This window comes from Girardinichthys multiradiatus, chromosome X (genome assembly GCF_021462225.1).
Source record: "Girardinichthys multiradiatus isolate DD_20200921_A chromosome X, DD_fGirMul_XY1, whole genome shotgun sequence".
Taxonomy (NCBI): domain Eukaryota; kingdom Metazoa; phylum Chordata; class Actinopteri; order Cyprinodontiformes; family Goodeidae; genus Girardinichthys; species Girardinichthys multiradiatus.
In genome coordinates, this window is record NC_061817.1 from 31,850,998 (window position 1) to 31,865,393 (window position 14,396).

The 14,396-nt window shown below is 40.0% G+C and overlaps 1 protein-coding gene across 6 annotated transcripts in view; it reads right to left on the reverse strand.

Annotated features, from left to right (window-relative positions):
- Positions 1–504: 504 nt before the first annotated feature.
- The window catches only part of LOC124862361 (alpha-2,8-sialyltransferase 8F-like), a 40,755-nt gene continuing 26,863 nt past the window's right edge, over positions 505–14,396 (reverse strand). For 3 of the 6 annotated variants that reach the window (XM_047356230.1, XM_047356228.1, XM_047356226.1), the window contains 5 exons: positions 12,522–12,596; positions 3,533–3,677; positions 2,929–3,041; positions 2,760–2,852; positions 505–2,626 (listed from right to left, as the gene is read on the reverse strand). In XM_047356230.1, coding sequence (XP_047212186.1) covers positions 2,152–2,626; positions 2,760–2,852; positions 2,929–3,041; positions 3,533–3,677; positions 12,522–12,596 — 901 coding nt within the window. In that variant the 3' untranslated portion in view covers positions 505–2,151. The remainder of the gene's footprint in view (positions 2,627–2,759; positions 2,853–2,928; positions 3,042–3,532; positions 3,678–12,521; positions 12,597–14,396) is intronic. The other 3 variants (XM_047356231.1, XM_047356227.1, XM_047356229.1) reach the window with 1 other exon arrangement.

Sequence of the window (14,396 nt, forward strand, 5' to 3'; positions counted from 1 at the left end):
AGGAACGGACAGATGGTTTTCAGAGCCGTAGGAGATTTGTAACTGAAAGCACATCTCTGTCCGTTCTCCTCCCAGCGAGTAAAATAACTAATTCTTTGTCTTTCTCTTCTTTTTGTGATGATTATAAGTATTTTAGGTTGTTTGAATCTGACATCTTTGAATGAGAAGGTGTGTCCAAACTTTTGGTCTGTACTGTATATGCAGAATTAGAAAGAATGACAGTTAAATGTTTGTAAGTTAAATTGAAGTTACTTTTCTTTATTTATTTTTTTAAGATCCAGGAAGCAAGAGCGTGATGAAACTCTTGTGGACTTCATAGTGAAGGACTCTCAGCCTTTCTCTGTATCCAAACCTATACCACCCAGCCAAACAGTTCCTAGTCACACCAACCTCCTCTGTTCCCTGTGAAAGAGTATTTTCCAAGCTGGAGAAATTGTCTCAAAAAAAACGTTTGAGCCCTTCTACTGTGCAGAAATTACTTTTCTTGAATAAAAACACCTGTAGTAACACAAGCCCCCTCTTTATTACACCAAGCAAAATGTCCAAAAACACTCAGTACACCAAGCACACTCCCAAAGTAAATATTAATTTAACTTTATGAAGGAGACAGTTTACAGGTCAGACATGTTGCTGAGCTGAGCCAGAAACTGTTCTAACCAACCCAAAGGATATCACCTCCTTATATCAGTATTGTAAAAACCCCATCTAGCCTGGCACCCCCTCTAGGAAGAGCAGAGACGTCTCGACTCCTCTGCAATAAATGTTCCCTTTATCTTGTATTTTACAGCGGGGGTTCCAGCAGGAGGGAGCAGGAAGGGAAGTGAAACACATTTTGTCAGGCCAGGCAGTCTGTCACCTCTAATTTTTATTATATACACAAATGGTTGTCAGAGCAGACATGAAAACAGGTTCACCATAAATAATGCAGATGATTCTGTTATTATTAGCCTTCTTAAAAAGAGTGAAAGCAGCCACAGCCCAGTGACTGATGACTTTGCCCAATGGTGTGAGGAGTCTTATCTCCACCTTAACTCTGGTAAGACCAAAGATATGATCATTGATTTCAGGAGGAAACCTCACAAGCACACAGTCATGTTAATTAAAGGCCAAGCCATTGAGAGTGTGCAGAGATATAAATATCTTGGGACTATTTTAGATAATAAATTAAACTTTGAAGCAAACTGTGAAACTGTGTGTAAAAAATGCCCACCAGTGCCATTTCTGCTTAAGGAAACTCAGCCATTTTAACATTGACCGAACCATACTGACCATGTTTTATTGTGCTTTTATCAAATCGGTTTTATCTTTTTCTTTAGTGTCATGATTTGGTCATGCAACTTTAAAGGGGGTACTTCACTGCAGCAGATTGCTAAACTGTCATCTAGACTGACTGGAGAATCCCAGCAGTCAGCTGCATCCCTGTACATCAGGCATGTACAGCGGATAGCCTCTTCTGTTTTAAAAGACGACTTTCCTCCCCTTCACAGGGAGTTCCAGCTTCTTCTCTCCAGATATAGGTTTTTGGTCTCTAAATAGAGAACTAGACGTTTTAAAAACAGCTTTGTTCCTACTGCTCTTACTGAATTCAACAAGCTGAAATGATGCTGACACTAAAAGATTTTAATGTACTTTCATGGATTTTTTATTTTTTTGATATCAATGGATTTTAATAAATTTTATTCATTTTTACTGCCTGGATTTTAATTTTGAAATCTGGCTCTCTTATGTGTCCTGCTGTGTTTGACTTGTGAAGTACTATGAGCTTCCCTACGTGCGAATGGTTCTGAGTATGTTGATGTTTTTACTTTTTACAGTGTATGTGGGTATGAATGTGTTTTAAACCATTGCAAAACAAATCTGCCCATGGGTATAAATAAAGTAACCTTGAACCTTTTAGCATCTCAGTTTTTACTAAACAAAGATGAAGCCAAAATGGAAAAGGCGGAGGTAAATTAAGTACAACCAAAAAACTGTAGGTACATACATAATACATTTAACCCTAGGATATATGTAGCACATATTCTCCATTTACCATGATTTCTGCATATTTTCCATAATGCAGTCCATCCATTTAATTAGATAAATGTCTTTTGGATTGGCTTCATGTTAAAGCTAAACAGAGGGCACCTTTGTCTCTGCTAAATGGACATTCTATTCATTTGCTCCACACTCCCCCAGGTGCAGCTTGAGCACCCCTTGGTTGTGCAATTGTAACAAAAGCTTGAACTCATCTGACATGGAGTGGAAAACTTTGTTCCCTTGAGCATCATCATAGTAATGGTTGGTCAGGTCTTGGAAGCTATGTGGGTGAACACTGAAGGGCCAGAATCCATACAGATGCACATCGTCACAAAGGTCAAGTGCCAGGCTGGTCATCATCATGCCCGTGCTGAGACGAGTTTCCTTCAGTCCCTGAGAGCGCCAAAAAACAGCCAGACTCTCAAGGTACTTTGGGTTTAAGAAGACAGGCTGAATGGGGCTTCCAAAGTCCTCAATGGTGTATAAAACCCGTAGACACAATGCTGTGTTCAAAGAAAAGGAGAAGGCAGGAAGGAGCAGCATGGAGTTGCCATATTGGCACAGACTCTCAACAAACATACGTCGACGTCCTAAAAGAGAGCCATACCTGCAATTATAAAACAGTCAGTCAGTCAGTCATTTTCTACCGCTTATTCCATAGTGGGTCGCGGAAATTATAAAACAACTGTGAGGAAAATAGTTTGAAGAAATATTGCTTAAAGTAAGAAATATTCACCTACTTCTTGGTGAATATACTCGGGTTTGCAGTCACAAGGTCTGTTTTCATGCCAACATGTTTCTCATATCCGTTTGACAAGGGAGGTAAGTTACATCTGATAAAGTGTTATAAACACAGGTTCTGTTAGATTTTATTTAAAAAAAAACTTGTACAGTTAAAAAGGTTGTTACCTGATCACAAATTCAGCTGAATCGATCATTTTTCCACAGCTGCTGTTTGCCAGGATCCCGCCGTTTCCAACAACAGCGCATGTTTGTCGTGTTTTATTTGAGAAAGGATGACCCTGCGGTTATTAATTCAAGAATAAAAACAAATTACATTGTTTTGCAAGTCCCAAAACAAGTCTGGTTTAGACTAAGAACAAGAAAAACAAAAGATGACTCAGAAAAGGACATCAGAGGCCGTTGCTGTAGCTGGTTTTAGAAGACTGCAGGCCTAGACTGACAATCTAAATGAGTGATTAGACCAAGTAACTTGAGGTCCCTAATCTGGGTGAGGTCTGCTAAATATTGTAGATCTTTTAATTTCTCTTTGACTGACCCCTGATCTGAGTCAAATTTGACAGAGACACCCCTATCAGGGGTGAAAGCCCTGGATAACTTAATCTCTGGGATCATAAGGGGACTCAAAATCCATCCACCCCGTTAAAGTGGTGATTTAGCAGAAAGGAATAATAAATAAATTGATGCAAAAAACAAGACTCATATCAAACACAAATAACAGAAAATCAGCTTTATAAAATCTGTTAGTACTTCTAAATATAACATGACTTACTTGAAAAAAAAAGCTAAACTGCTCTGCAGTAACTTTGATGGTTTTCTTCTTCTCCCCATCATAAATAACCTTGGATCCCAACGGAGTGTTTTTCTGGGTTATTATGGCATTCTCAAAACCGTTGCACTTCAGTCTCAGCCAAGTCCTGGGAAAACAACAATTAAAGATTTGTTATAATCAAAAAAACAAATTTTCTGATAAGTTTCTGATAAGTTCTACATTAATTTTGGGTTGTACCATTGATTTTAATTTTGTTACAGACATTGGGAAAAGGGTTCCTAGGTATTTCAAACAACATTTTTAAGTCACTTGCACAGTGTTAAGCACCACTGCTGGGACGCAGCCTCCCAGTTACAAGTATAACTCTCTCCCTACATATTAACCTGAGACTGCACTAATTGTGCACCTCTTCCCAGGACAATCCAGGTCCAGAAAGTAAAAAGCCTGTACAGAGATTAATTCCAACCATTTACATTTCCATCTCCACAACATAGACAGGGACTAATCACCTGGTTAAGTGAACAGGTTGAATGAAAACTAGGCAAGGTTTTACTTTCTGGACCTGGATTCTCCACCTCTGCCTATGGATGACTCATGAAGGTGACTTGCTGAAATGCTCAATCAAACTACCAAGATAATTGGTAGTAATGGTGACTAAGGAAGTCATAATTCCATTCAGTTTATTTACATAGAGCCAATTCACAACACACGTCGTCTCAATGCACTTTATGATAATGTAAGAAATTCAATCTAAGGTTGTGACAAATACAACATATAGCCTCTGGTTGTTTCAAGAAAGCCAGGATCCTCTTGGAAACGGCTTGCCTCTAGTTTAAAGGCTGACTCATCAGTCTCTCCCTCTCTCTCCCTCTCTCTGTCTCCTGCACTATTTGAGTGTGTGTCTCTAATTCTATTACTTCTACACTACAAAAAAAGAAAAGTTGGCAGAACTCAAAGTTCTAAGGCAACAAACTTTAGGGCATTTTTAGGTTTGGGACTTCAACTTAACCACTTTAGTTTGCCAAACTTTGATGTCTACGTTTTTTTTAACTCAACATAAAGTTTGTTGGAAAAATGTATATAAGTTATCATTGCTTAGTTTGAACCATGTTTATGTTTGAAGTTCTACTATAGTGAAGATGATTCCTGTGATTGGTTTTAGTGTGTAAAAGGGTTTGTGGAAAGTTAAGGAACGTGGTCTGGAGTGGATCAATCCCTGGACATGACATGCTTATACCATATATGGGAATGACCACTCTTCTAAGTTGAAATCTCTGTAAGAATTGGCTGAACCAATTCCCGCTTTTTGCTTGTTGGAATGTGAGTTGTAAAAAAAGGCTGGTGCAAGGATTTTCTCTTTGTGAGAAGGAAGTCGCTGTGTTGGCAGAGGACTGTCTCACCCTTGCAAGTCAAACTTACATGGTTCACTTGTGTCTTTAATTACACTTGTCTGTATTCATCAGCTTTATAACTCTAACATTTTTTTGGTCCTTCGAGCCGGATCACTAGAAATCTGCCGCCCGGGGCTCTGCGGTGCGTGTGGGGTTCCAGTCTGCGCAGCCTCCAGAACATCTGGAGAACGAAAATCCTGTACAGTGAATTCTGTGTTGGTAACCGCCAAATTGACGCGTTCCGACTGACAGTGTGAACGAACACACAGGTAAGACAGAACCAACTAAGTATATAAAAAGAAATACGCAAGCCGGTATGCTTGACGGTAGCGCTAGATGAATACGCGAGCCGGTATGCTCGGCGTTTTGAAGAGGCCTGATAATAAACAGGGGGTGTGTGTATGAATGCAGAATCACATGATTTACTCAGTGGGACAACCCGAAACGTTGCTGGTGTTAACATAAAGTTGTTGACAGGTCAGGTGTATCATGAGGTATGCTGATTTGCATATTAGGTGCCATCAAATCTCAGTCTAAAACCCCTGCACTCTCCAAGAGTAAAACTCAAAGCGGAAAACCGGATAAAAACTAGGTGTTTGATCTAGAAGCCTGTTTTCTGGGAGATGTTGGGGCCCGTTGAGGAATTCTGTTTTGATTTGATGGTAGGCTACAAAAATATATATAAATACTATACCCCTGTTAGATTAAAAAAAAAAAGAGCGGAGTCCGGATAATAATAATAAACTAGAGTAAATAGGATAAAAGTATATATAATAAAGCACAGAGAATAAAATAAATAGTGCTAATATAAATTAATAAACTAGTAGAACTCTGTTCTAAACAATAGTTTTTAATAGATATAAAAAAAAAGAAACAAAAAACTGTTAAAATGGGGAACTGCGTCCGGAAGCAGCCCCTGTTAGAAGGAGATGCAAAGTTTATGCACTCAAAAGATCCAGATACAGTAAAAAATCTCGCTAAATGGCAGAAAGATTATGATTTTAAAGGACATCTTTCAGTTCCTGCTTGTACACATTTGGTACAGAGATTACAACAGAAAGACAAACTTAGAAAAAGGAAAAAACCTAGCCAAGAATTAATAAGGGGAAGTTTATAAAAGAAAAGCAGGTAACGATAAAAAAAACAAGGAGGTTTATATAGGAGTTGCCAGAGAAGCAGATAATGTCACTTGTGTACTAAGGGGAAGGGGCAGGCAGCCACAGCCCGCTGCAGCAGCTGCAATTGCCCTGAACTCTTTGCGCCAGTTGAACAGATAATCCATGATTTGCGCTGTTGAGGGACACATTAGAAGGAGAGTTTAGACAGAGAGCAGATTATACTATCATTAACCAGACTAAACAGAAAATAGGAGAGCCAATCATTGAGTATAGATTGAGAATGGAAGAAGTGTTTAAAAGGAATAGTGGACTGCAACACGATAATGCTGATGACAGTCCTTTTAAACAGCAGTTAAAAATGCCCTCCAGGCAAATGCTTTACTTGAGATTCGTAACTGGGTCACAAAACATAATATTGATCTACCCACCTGCTCGGTTAGCAGTTGGTAGAACTGGGAAATGCATGCTGAAAAGGTGGTCAGTGGAAGGAAAAATCAACCCCCTACTGATACCTTCTATGGTGAAGATGAAATATTTTATGCAGGACCAGTAAGTAGGGGGAAGGGGTAGAATCAGAGGAAGAGGAGATGATAGACATTGCAGCAGCATACATGGATAATCTGAGGTCCTCTCCATGTGCAAAAGTATATGTCAGTTCACATGAGATACTAATAACTTCACCTACTGGAATGTTTAATGATCTGATTGAATATGTGAAACAACTGACTAATATAATAATGAAGTTTTTTAACAGGTGATGATCATCCAGGAGGATTGCAGTGTTCGTGGGAAATACAGTTAATTTATTAACAATACATTTTTCTTCAATAGTTGGAAGCTGGAGAAATAACATCACACTATTTGGAGCTTTTGTTGACTAATCATTCGTTGGATCCATGAGACATTATGTGCACAGACCAAATGACCCAAGACCAAAAGACAAACGTTCTGACTGACTTATGAACCTCACTGACCTGACAATGATAACCTGACACTTCTCCAGACTGAATGGACCCAACAGGCAACACCTTCAAGGTGGACCCCGCAAACACCACCTTATTGATCCTTGGTGGATAAAAAAGAATTGAAGCATTCAAAACAGACCTAGTGGAAATGAAAAGGATGTATTCTAGTAACGTGTGGATGTTTTTGTGTGCCATGTATTCGCTCCATTACAGTACGACTCATAACGTCAACTATTGAAAAAGGGGCACGCACTCATGCAACTCCATATAATATGATGCAAAATGTTGTTACTGAAGGTTGGGAATTAATGGCCCAGTTGTAATTCATGGCTTACCTTTGTCACTTCGCAGAGTACTAATCTTTTGGTGTGCATTTGTTACTTACCATTCTTACATTTTTGAATATTGACCTCTTTTGCAGAGGTCAAAAGGGGGAATTGTTGAGAATTAAAATCATGTATTTTCATGCTATTAATTTAGTTTGCATGTAGGAACATTAAACTGAGATTTAACATGAGTGAGCCTTGAGGAGAGATCACAGATCACAGCAGGAGTCAGGATGGAGCAGGGGTTCTCGGCAGCTGCAAGCAGTAAAAGCTGGCCGTAGGGACAGTAAAGCAATAAATGTCAACTTTTGGGCATGGTATAGATACCACAAGGGAGCTTGGCTGATTTACATCACCAGACTGCAAAAAGGGGAGACACTGTCAGTAAGCTTTGAAGTCAACGGTATAAAGATGTACTGGAACTTGTAATGACAGAGACATCCGGGTAAAGACAGCCATGCTTTGCGGAAATCTGTTATCTCTCTCTGTAAGGGCCTTATGTAATTTTCTTTCTTGTGTTATTTTGTATATTCATTTTGCATTAGAAATCATTGGACTTATTATCTTCCAAGTTAAACTTGCGTTAATCTTAATTTCCTGCTCTTCATCTGTTCTTTCTCACGACATCCGGACTGGGTGAGGTTGAGGCCGCAAGGATATCAGTGATAGCAATATTTTACTTCAACACCAGCTAAATTAGCTGAGTGTAAATGTGAAGGGATTACTAGATGCCCTGAAGGAAAGCCTATATTACTTAAATCAATGTTTCAATGGGTTGCAAATGAGCCATGTGCAGAGTGTTGTGATTATGAATCTGAGAATATTATTTAATATTTAATATTAATATTTTAATATTTTATCAAATAATATTTCGGTCTGTTAAGGGTTGTTCTGTGAATACCAGCCCAGTAAGGCGATGGTATTAGGACAAAATAGAAAGGTGTGAGACGAGCTCTGACATTATTGAACAGCATAAACTCTGCACACACATGGAATGAATTCACACAATTTCTTAAAATACAAGAATGTATTAACAAAAATAAATCAACTCAAAGTCAAACATATTTCAATTAACAAACATTTTACTATGCCAAAACAATCCAACTAAACTACCAAGCAGAATTAAAGAATAACGAAGACTAATGGGCTATGCACAATATAAACAAGTTGATTAAAGATTATTAGAAACTGTTATATATAAATGCCTTATCATTAGTAGCTAAAGCTAAGATATATTTGGGATTTGCTGCTTATAGATTGATTATTATTAGGAGTTTTTAGTTATGCTTTTGAGAGTTAGAAAAATCCTTAAACAGTAGCTCCTAGTGTGGTCACACAATGAGTGTTTATTATTCAAGGTTAAAGCTTGCAGGTGTTTTCTGTCTGTATCGTGAAAAGCTGGCAGTGTATTAGGGAAGCATGGTACTCCTCTCCTTGAAGATTCCTGAAGATGTGTGAGAAAACTGACTTCAGCAAGAGAATGTGTGAGAAACTGAGAAGGGCTGCACAACAAATGTAAAATGTATATTTCCTGTGTGTGAGAAATGAACTTCAGCAAAAGAATGTGTGAGGAAACTGCACAACAAATGGAAAATGTATATTTCCTGTAGTATGTGTGTGTTCAATAAAAGAACGGTGCAGGGAGAAAAAAAGCAGAAGTGTTCCTGACTACACAGAGACAGCACCTCTCTCCCCGGCCGGGTGAATCAACTTCAACCTCTAGTCCGTGTTTTGTTTTCTTAGACATTTAAGTTTAGTTTTTCTCGCACAGAATTAAGATGCTTTGACCAAATAAACGAACGCACAGGAGTTTAGAAGGACAACTCCAACAACTTGGTGACCCCGACGTGATTTGGGAAAAGCGAGGACCTTCGGCTAAATCAGAACTTCACCAAAAGACTCTGACATCGGGGTACCCCCGCACTTCTTACAAGGTAAGCAGAAACCTGTTTAAACGAACTCTGCACTTTTGGCATTGTCGATAGGCCTAAATTTTTGGTGTCAGATATCTGAGTCAGTGAAATGTTCTGCTAAATTAAAAATTTGTAGACCAATATGTTAAGATAATATAAAAGAGGTCAAGTAAAGTAAAGTGAGAAATGTGTTTCCTGAGTTTGGCAACTCCACATGTATTTTTACGAAAATTCATGATTTAGTGCTGGGTTTGAGGCCCGTAGTTTGAAGATACTACAAATTCTGTTTGATTTAGTGCTGGGTTTGAGGCCCGTAGTTTGAAGATACTACAAATTCTGTTTGATTTAGTGCTGAGTTTGAGGCCCGTAGTTTGAAGATACTACAAATTCTGTTTCCTGAGTTTGGCAACTCCACATGTATTTTGACGAAAATTCATGATTTAGTACTGGGTTTGAGGCCAGTAGTTTTGGGATACTACAAATTCTGGGGTTAGAGGCCCTAGGAAGGTTGTTAATTGTATTCATACTACAAATTATGGGGTTAGAGGCCCTAGGAAGGTTGTTCATTGTATTCTGGAGTCAGAAAGCGCGGGCAAAACACAAAGGTTTGAATGCTGTGTTTTATTCGAGTTCTGTCTCAATAAAACCAGATTACAGATGTGGTAAACCTTAAAACACATAGTCAAAGTCCCGTGAAGCTATGAGTTACTGTGAACAGGTTGGATGAGCCTGTGAGATCAGTAACAATTAGAGTGATAATGTGAGTTATACATAATATTGGTAACAAGACCAGGCTAAGATGAGCTGAATAGGATAATTCAGCAAGACTAGTCAGAAACTGGAGCGCATTTAGTGCACTCCAATAATAGATAAAAGTGCACAAACATAAAGACACATAAAATAAATGAGCTGTCCTCGGAAGAATAATCTGTGAGACAGACTTGTTAGGAGGAGTGTGTGAAAAATATGGTGTGACTGGAGAGAGGCGCAGTGGTTCGCCAGACTCTCATTGCAGGTGAATGAATGCAGCATTCCTGTATGGAAACCTAACTGGTGTCAACAAAGACAGGGCGCTGATCGCTGTTTGGATTGTAGGTGGGGAAACTGAGGTGTCTTGAGACGTGTTTATGTCACGCTCAAAATAGTCCAGATACCCGGGACATAGCGTGCCTTATTTTCTGGACGGCCTCAGTTAACCAGTGAATGAACAGAGTGAAGTGAAGAAGGGTGCCAATACTTTTCAGAGTGCTAATACTTTTTGAGTGCTAATACTTTTTGGGTGCTAATACTTTTTGAGTGCCAATACTTTTCTGAGTGCTAATACTTTTTGGGTGCAAATACTTGTTTGGTTGCGAATACTTGTTTGGATGTGAAAACTTGTTTGGGTGTGAAAACTTTTTAGGGTGCTAAATACTTTTGAAGGTGTGAAAACGTTTTAGGGTGCTAATACTTTTGGTGAAGAATTTATACAGGCTAGCAGGATGGGCGGTGAATTTGACCGGGAAACAGATGACTCAGGTTGGGGTGAAGAGGCACCAGTGTGGAAAACATTTAAGGAACAGGTGTATGTGGTGAGGCAGTTGGTGCAGCAGACGCAGGAAGAAAAACAGGCAGAAAAGTTGATTAAGAAAGTGAATCAGAAAATACAGGAGGAGGTCGAAAAAGATGGAACTGATGAAAAGAGCAGAAAAAAACGTGGGAAGGTGGTTTTGGCTGAATATGAAGAAGGCTAAGAAAGAAAGAGAGTTGGCTGAGGAAAAATGCAAAAATAGTGGACGGTTTAAAGGGAAGTTTAAAGAAACAAGAGATAAAGCGGCAAAGAATGAGACGTTTTGGTCGCAAATGGTGCTGATAAGGCAGGGAGGTAAACATGCTATGTTTGACAAACCCCACACAACACCCACCAACACACACACTGGAGATAAACCAGCACCATATGGTCTTCCTCCTCCAAAATCCGCCACTAAGGAATCTCCTTCTCCCCCTCCATTGGGGCTTTACCCCACATTGGACATTTCTGGGGGCAGACTGAGGATTACTGGTTTGCCTGATCAAAACTCTCCAGCAGGCGGAGCTTCAGCTCCCCCACCGCAACCACCCCCCACAGCATCTTTCTCTACTGTGTCTTCCGGACCTCTGTCCGGTCATATATCTCCCGGAAATCCTTTCTCTTCTTCCGATTGAACCTCTAAATCATCCACAGATGAAGAACCCTCTCTTGACACATACAGAGGGTTGCCTCTTGACAATTGGAACGTGCGTCAGATGAGAGAACGTCTCCAACAGATTGTTGACTCTGCAGGTCCTCTTGACTCATCTCTAACCCCACAGCCGCATATCAATTACTGCGAGCTTAACCAAACTCCCACCCAATCCGCTCCTCAACACACTCCACAAACCCCACAACCAACACAGGGCTCAGTAGTCATGGCCCTTAACGGCCAGTGGTACCCAGGCCCCCAACCCTTGCCTACTCCTATTTTTGTTCCACGGACCGTCAATGCTTCCACCCCGGCGGATCCAGCCCCCCCAGTCAATGAGCCCACTAGTCTAGCGGAAGAAAATGAGGAAGGTGTGGGGCCCTCATCCATGCATAGTGGGCCCATACCTAACAGGTATCTTTTGCGTGAGGTGGCGTCTAGGGAGCCAGGACATACGTACAATTTACCGCTTCTTGAACAGCCGGGGTCCAGAGGTCAAAGAAAATACAAACCTTTCTCCTTAGGAGATCTCACCACTCTGTGCGACAAATTACCCCCTATTACAGTGGGTGCATCTATTTGGTTGCAAACATTGGATTCTTTAACTGCAGGAACCACTTTAGCTCTAGGGGATTACCGCGCAATTGCAGCTCGCTGCATGAAACCACACACCTGTAGAGAGATTGAAACCACAGCTTACACCACACTAGACCCAGATTCAGAACCTTTCACCTGTTATTCCCAGTGGATAGGAGACACGCTGAGGGACCTATACCCTGTAACCAGGGTATAGGTCCCTCCAAATCTGGATCTGAACCCACATCTTGGTAACTTTCTGCGATCTATAGTGAGTAAAGTTGCCTCAAAGTCTGTGTTCAATCGATTCCAATGACACAGGGTTAAAAGTGTGAGTATTTCATCCTAGTTTGTTCCAGGTTCTGCATTGGACACTCTTATCAAAGCATGCATCTGCTTTTCTTAGAAAGCAGCCACCATGTAGGTCTCAGCGTGACACAAACAGAAACAACCTGCTAAAAATTTTCAAATAAGAAAGGCTTTAATAAGACATCTATACCTAAATTCAAGGTGATTTTCTTCGTTTTTCTTCCAAACTTGAGTGTAAGGCTCCAGCACTTTATTTTTCTTCTTCCTGTGGGACATAAACACATGCAGACATTCAATAAAGCCTGTGTATCCCGGATTTGATAAGGCAGAAACAAGCACTATGTTGGGACCATACAGCCATGGATTTCGACACCAAAACTCCGGTACATACTTTTCTGGAACTTTTCAAAATAAAGTGCATTAACCTTCTTCCGGCACAGCCAGAAAAGGGGATAACTGCGGACTTCCTGTGGCACCATTACCCAAATAAAAGCCCCCACCTTTCCACAAGTCTTTCTCTTTCCACACGGCCTTCGAGGAGGACGGTTCAGGAGAGGCCCAGCGCGCGAATGTCTTTTGCTGGCAAAAAGACATCAATTCAACTGGATCCAAAGCCATACGATCATCGATCATATGCAAAGTTAAGTAGAATGAAATACTGTCTGTGTATCCGGTATTTTCATTCATGAACGGGGAACTTAAGGTGTAAAGGTGTAAGAGTTGCTTACATTTTCTCTTCGAGGCCCCACAGAAGCAAAACTGTTCGAGAGAGAGAGAGGCCCCGGCCAGGACGCAGTCTCTCAGCCTGAAGGAAGACGGTAGAGACCGCAGCGGACAACGTTCGTTCTTCATCCACAGCTGGAGGTTAGCGGGAAGCTAACCTTTTGTTCACAGAACGAACGCACCTTCTGATCGGGAGGAACTGAGGAAGTTAGCGGGAAGCTAACCCTATCATTCACAGAGCGAACGCAGAGGTTCCGCTTGTTTGACTGTGGACGTTTCATCGAACTTCATCGCCCTTGGACAACATATCCTCACTACGGTCAGAGGTTAGGTTTGGGCAGATTAACAGATAGGTTTAGGATGAAATTATCTAAACGTTTTCATGTTATGAAGTTTTGTTTTGTGGAACCTGGCGATCTTTAGCGCTAGTAGGCTAGCTACGGCACGCGCCGGTTCTGTGTTCTTTGTATGTTTTAAAGCTAAGATAAACTTTATTTAAAGGGTGGTTTTAACCAGAACATTGCTCATAACGTGCCGCCCACGCTTATGCATTTCAACCCTTTCATTAATCCTGGTATTTTAAAGGTATGTGTTGATTCTGGTGCTAAGCTATCCGCTTCTTGCTAGCTTAACTGGTAACGGTAAGAACACGTGTGTGCTAGCATTAAGGCTAGTCAACAGAAAGGTTGTTGATTTTCAAGCTAGTGGATAATAGTCCCTGAACATCATTTGCTAGAGTTGATAACTAAGTTAACACCATTAAGCCCCATTTCTCCAGAAAGATTTGGCTCTTTTCCAAATTATTCAATAATATTTCTTCAAATATTATTTCAATAAATAAAGGCAGTTAATTAGACACCGTTGAGAATTAGTCATCCAGGAGGTTGGTTTTATTCGGCAGATCATTATTTAAAACATTATTTTATTAAAATAATATTTTACCTGATCTTGCATTGTGAAGGGTTGTCTAAACGTTTGCTGATTATTTCCTAAGTTAGTTCCAAAACTAACTTCACTTCACTTCCAGATTCTTCAAGATAATCCTTGGTTCTCAAACATAAACATTGCATGGTAATGTTGCATCACTCTTTTTGGTCATGATTTCCAATCATCTTTAATCAACTTGTTTATATTGTACATAGCCCATTAGTCTTGATTATTCTTTAATTCTGCTTGGTAGTTTAGTTGAATTGTTTTAGCATAGTAAAGAGTTTGTTGATTGAAATATGTTTGACTTTGAGTTGACTTATTTTTGTTAATAAATTCTTGTATTTTAAGAAATTGTGTGAATTCATTCCATATATGTGCAGAGTTTATGCTGTTCAATAATGCCAGAGCTCGT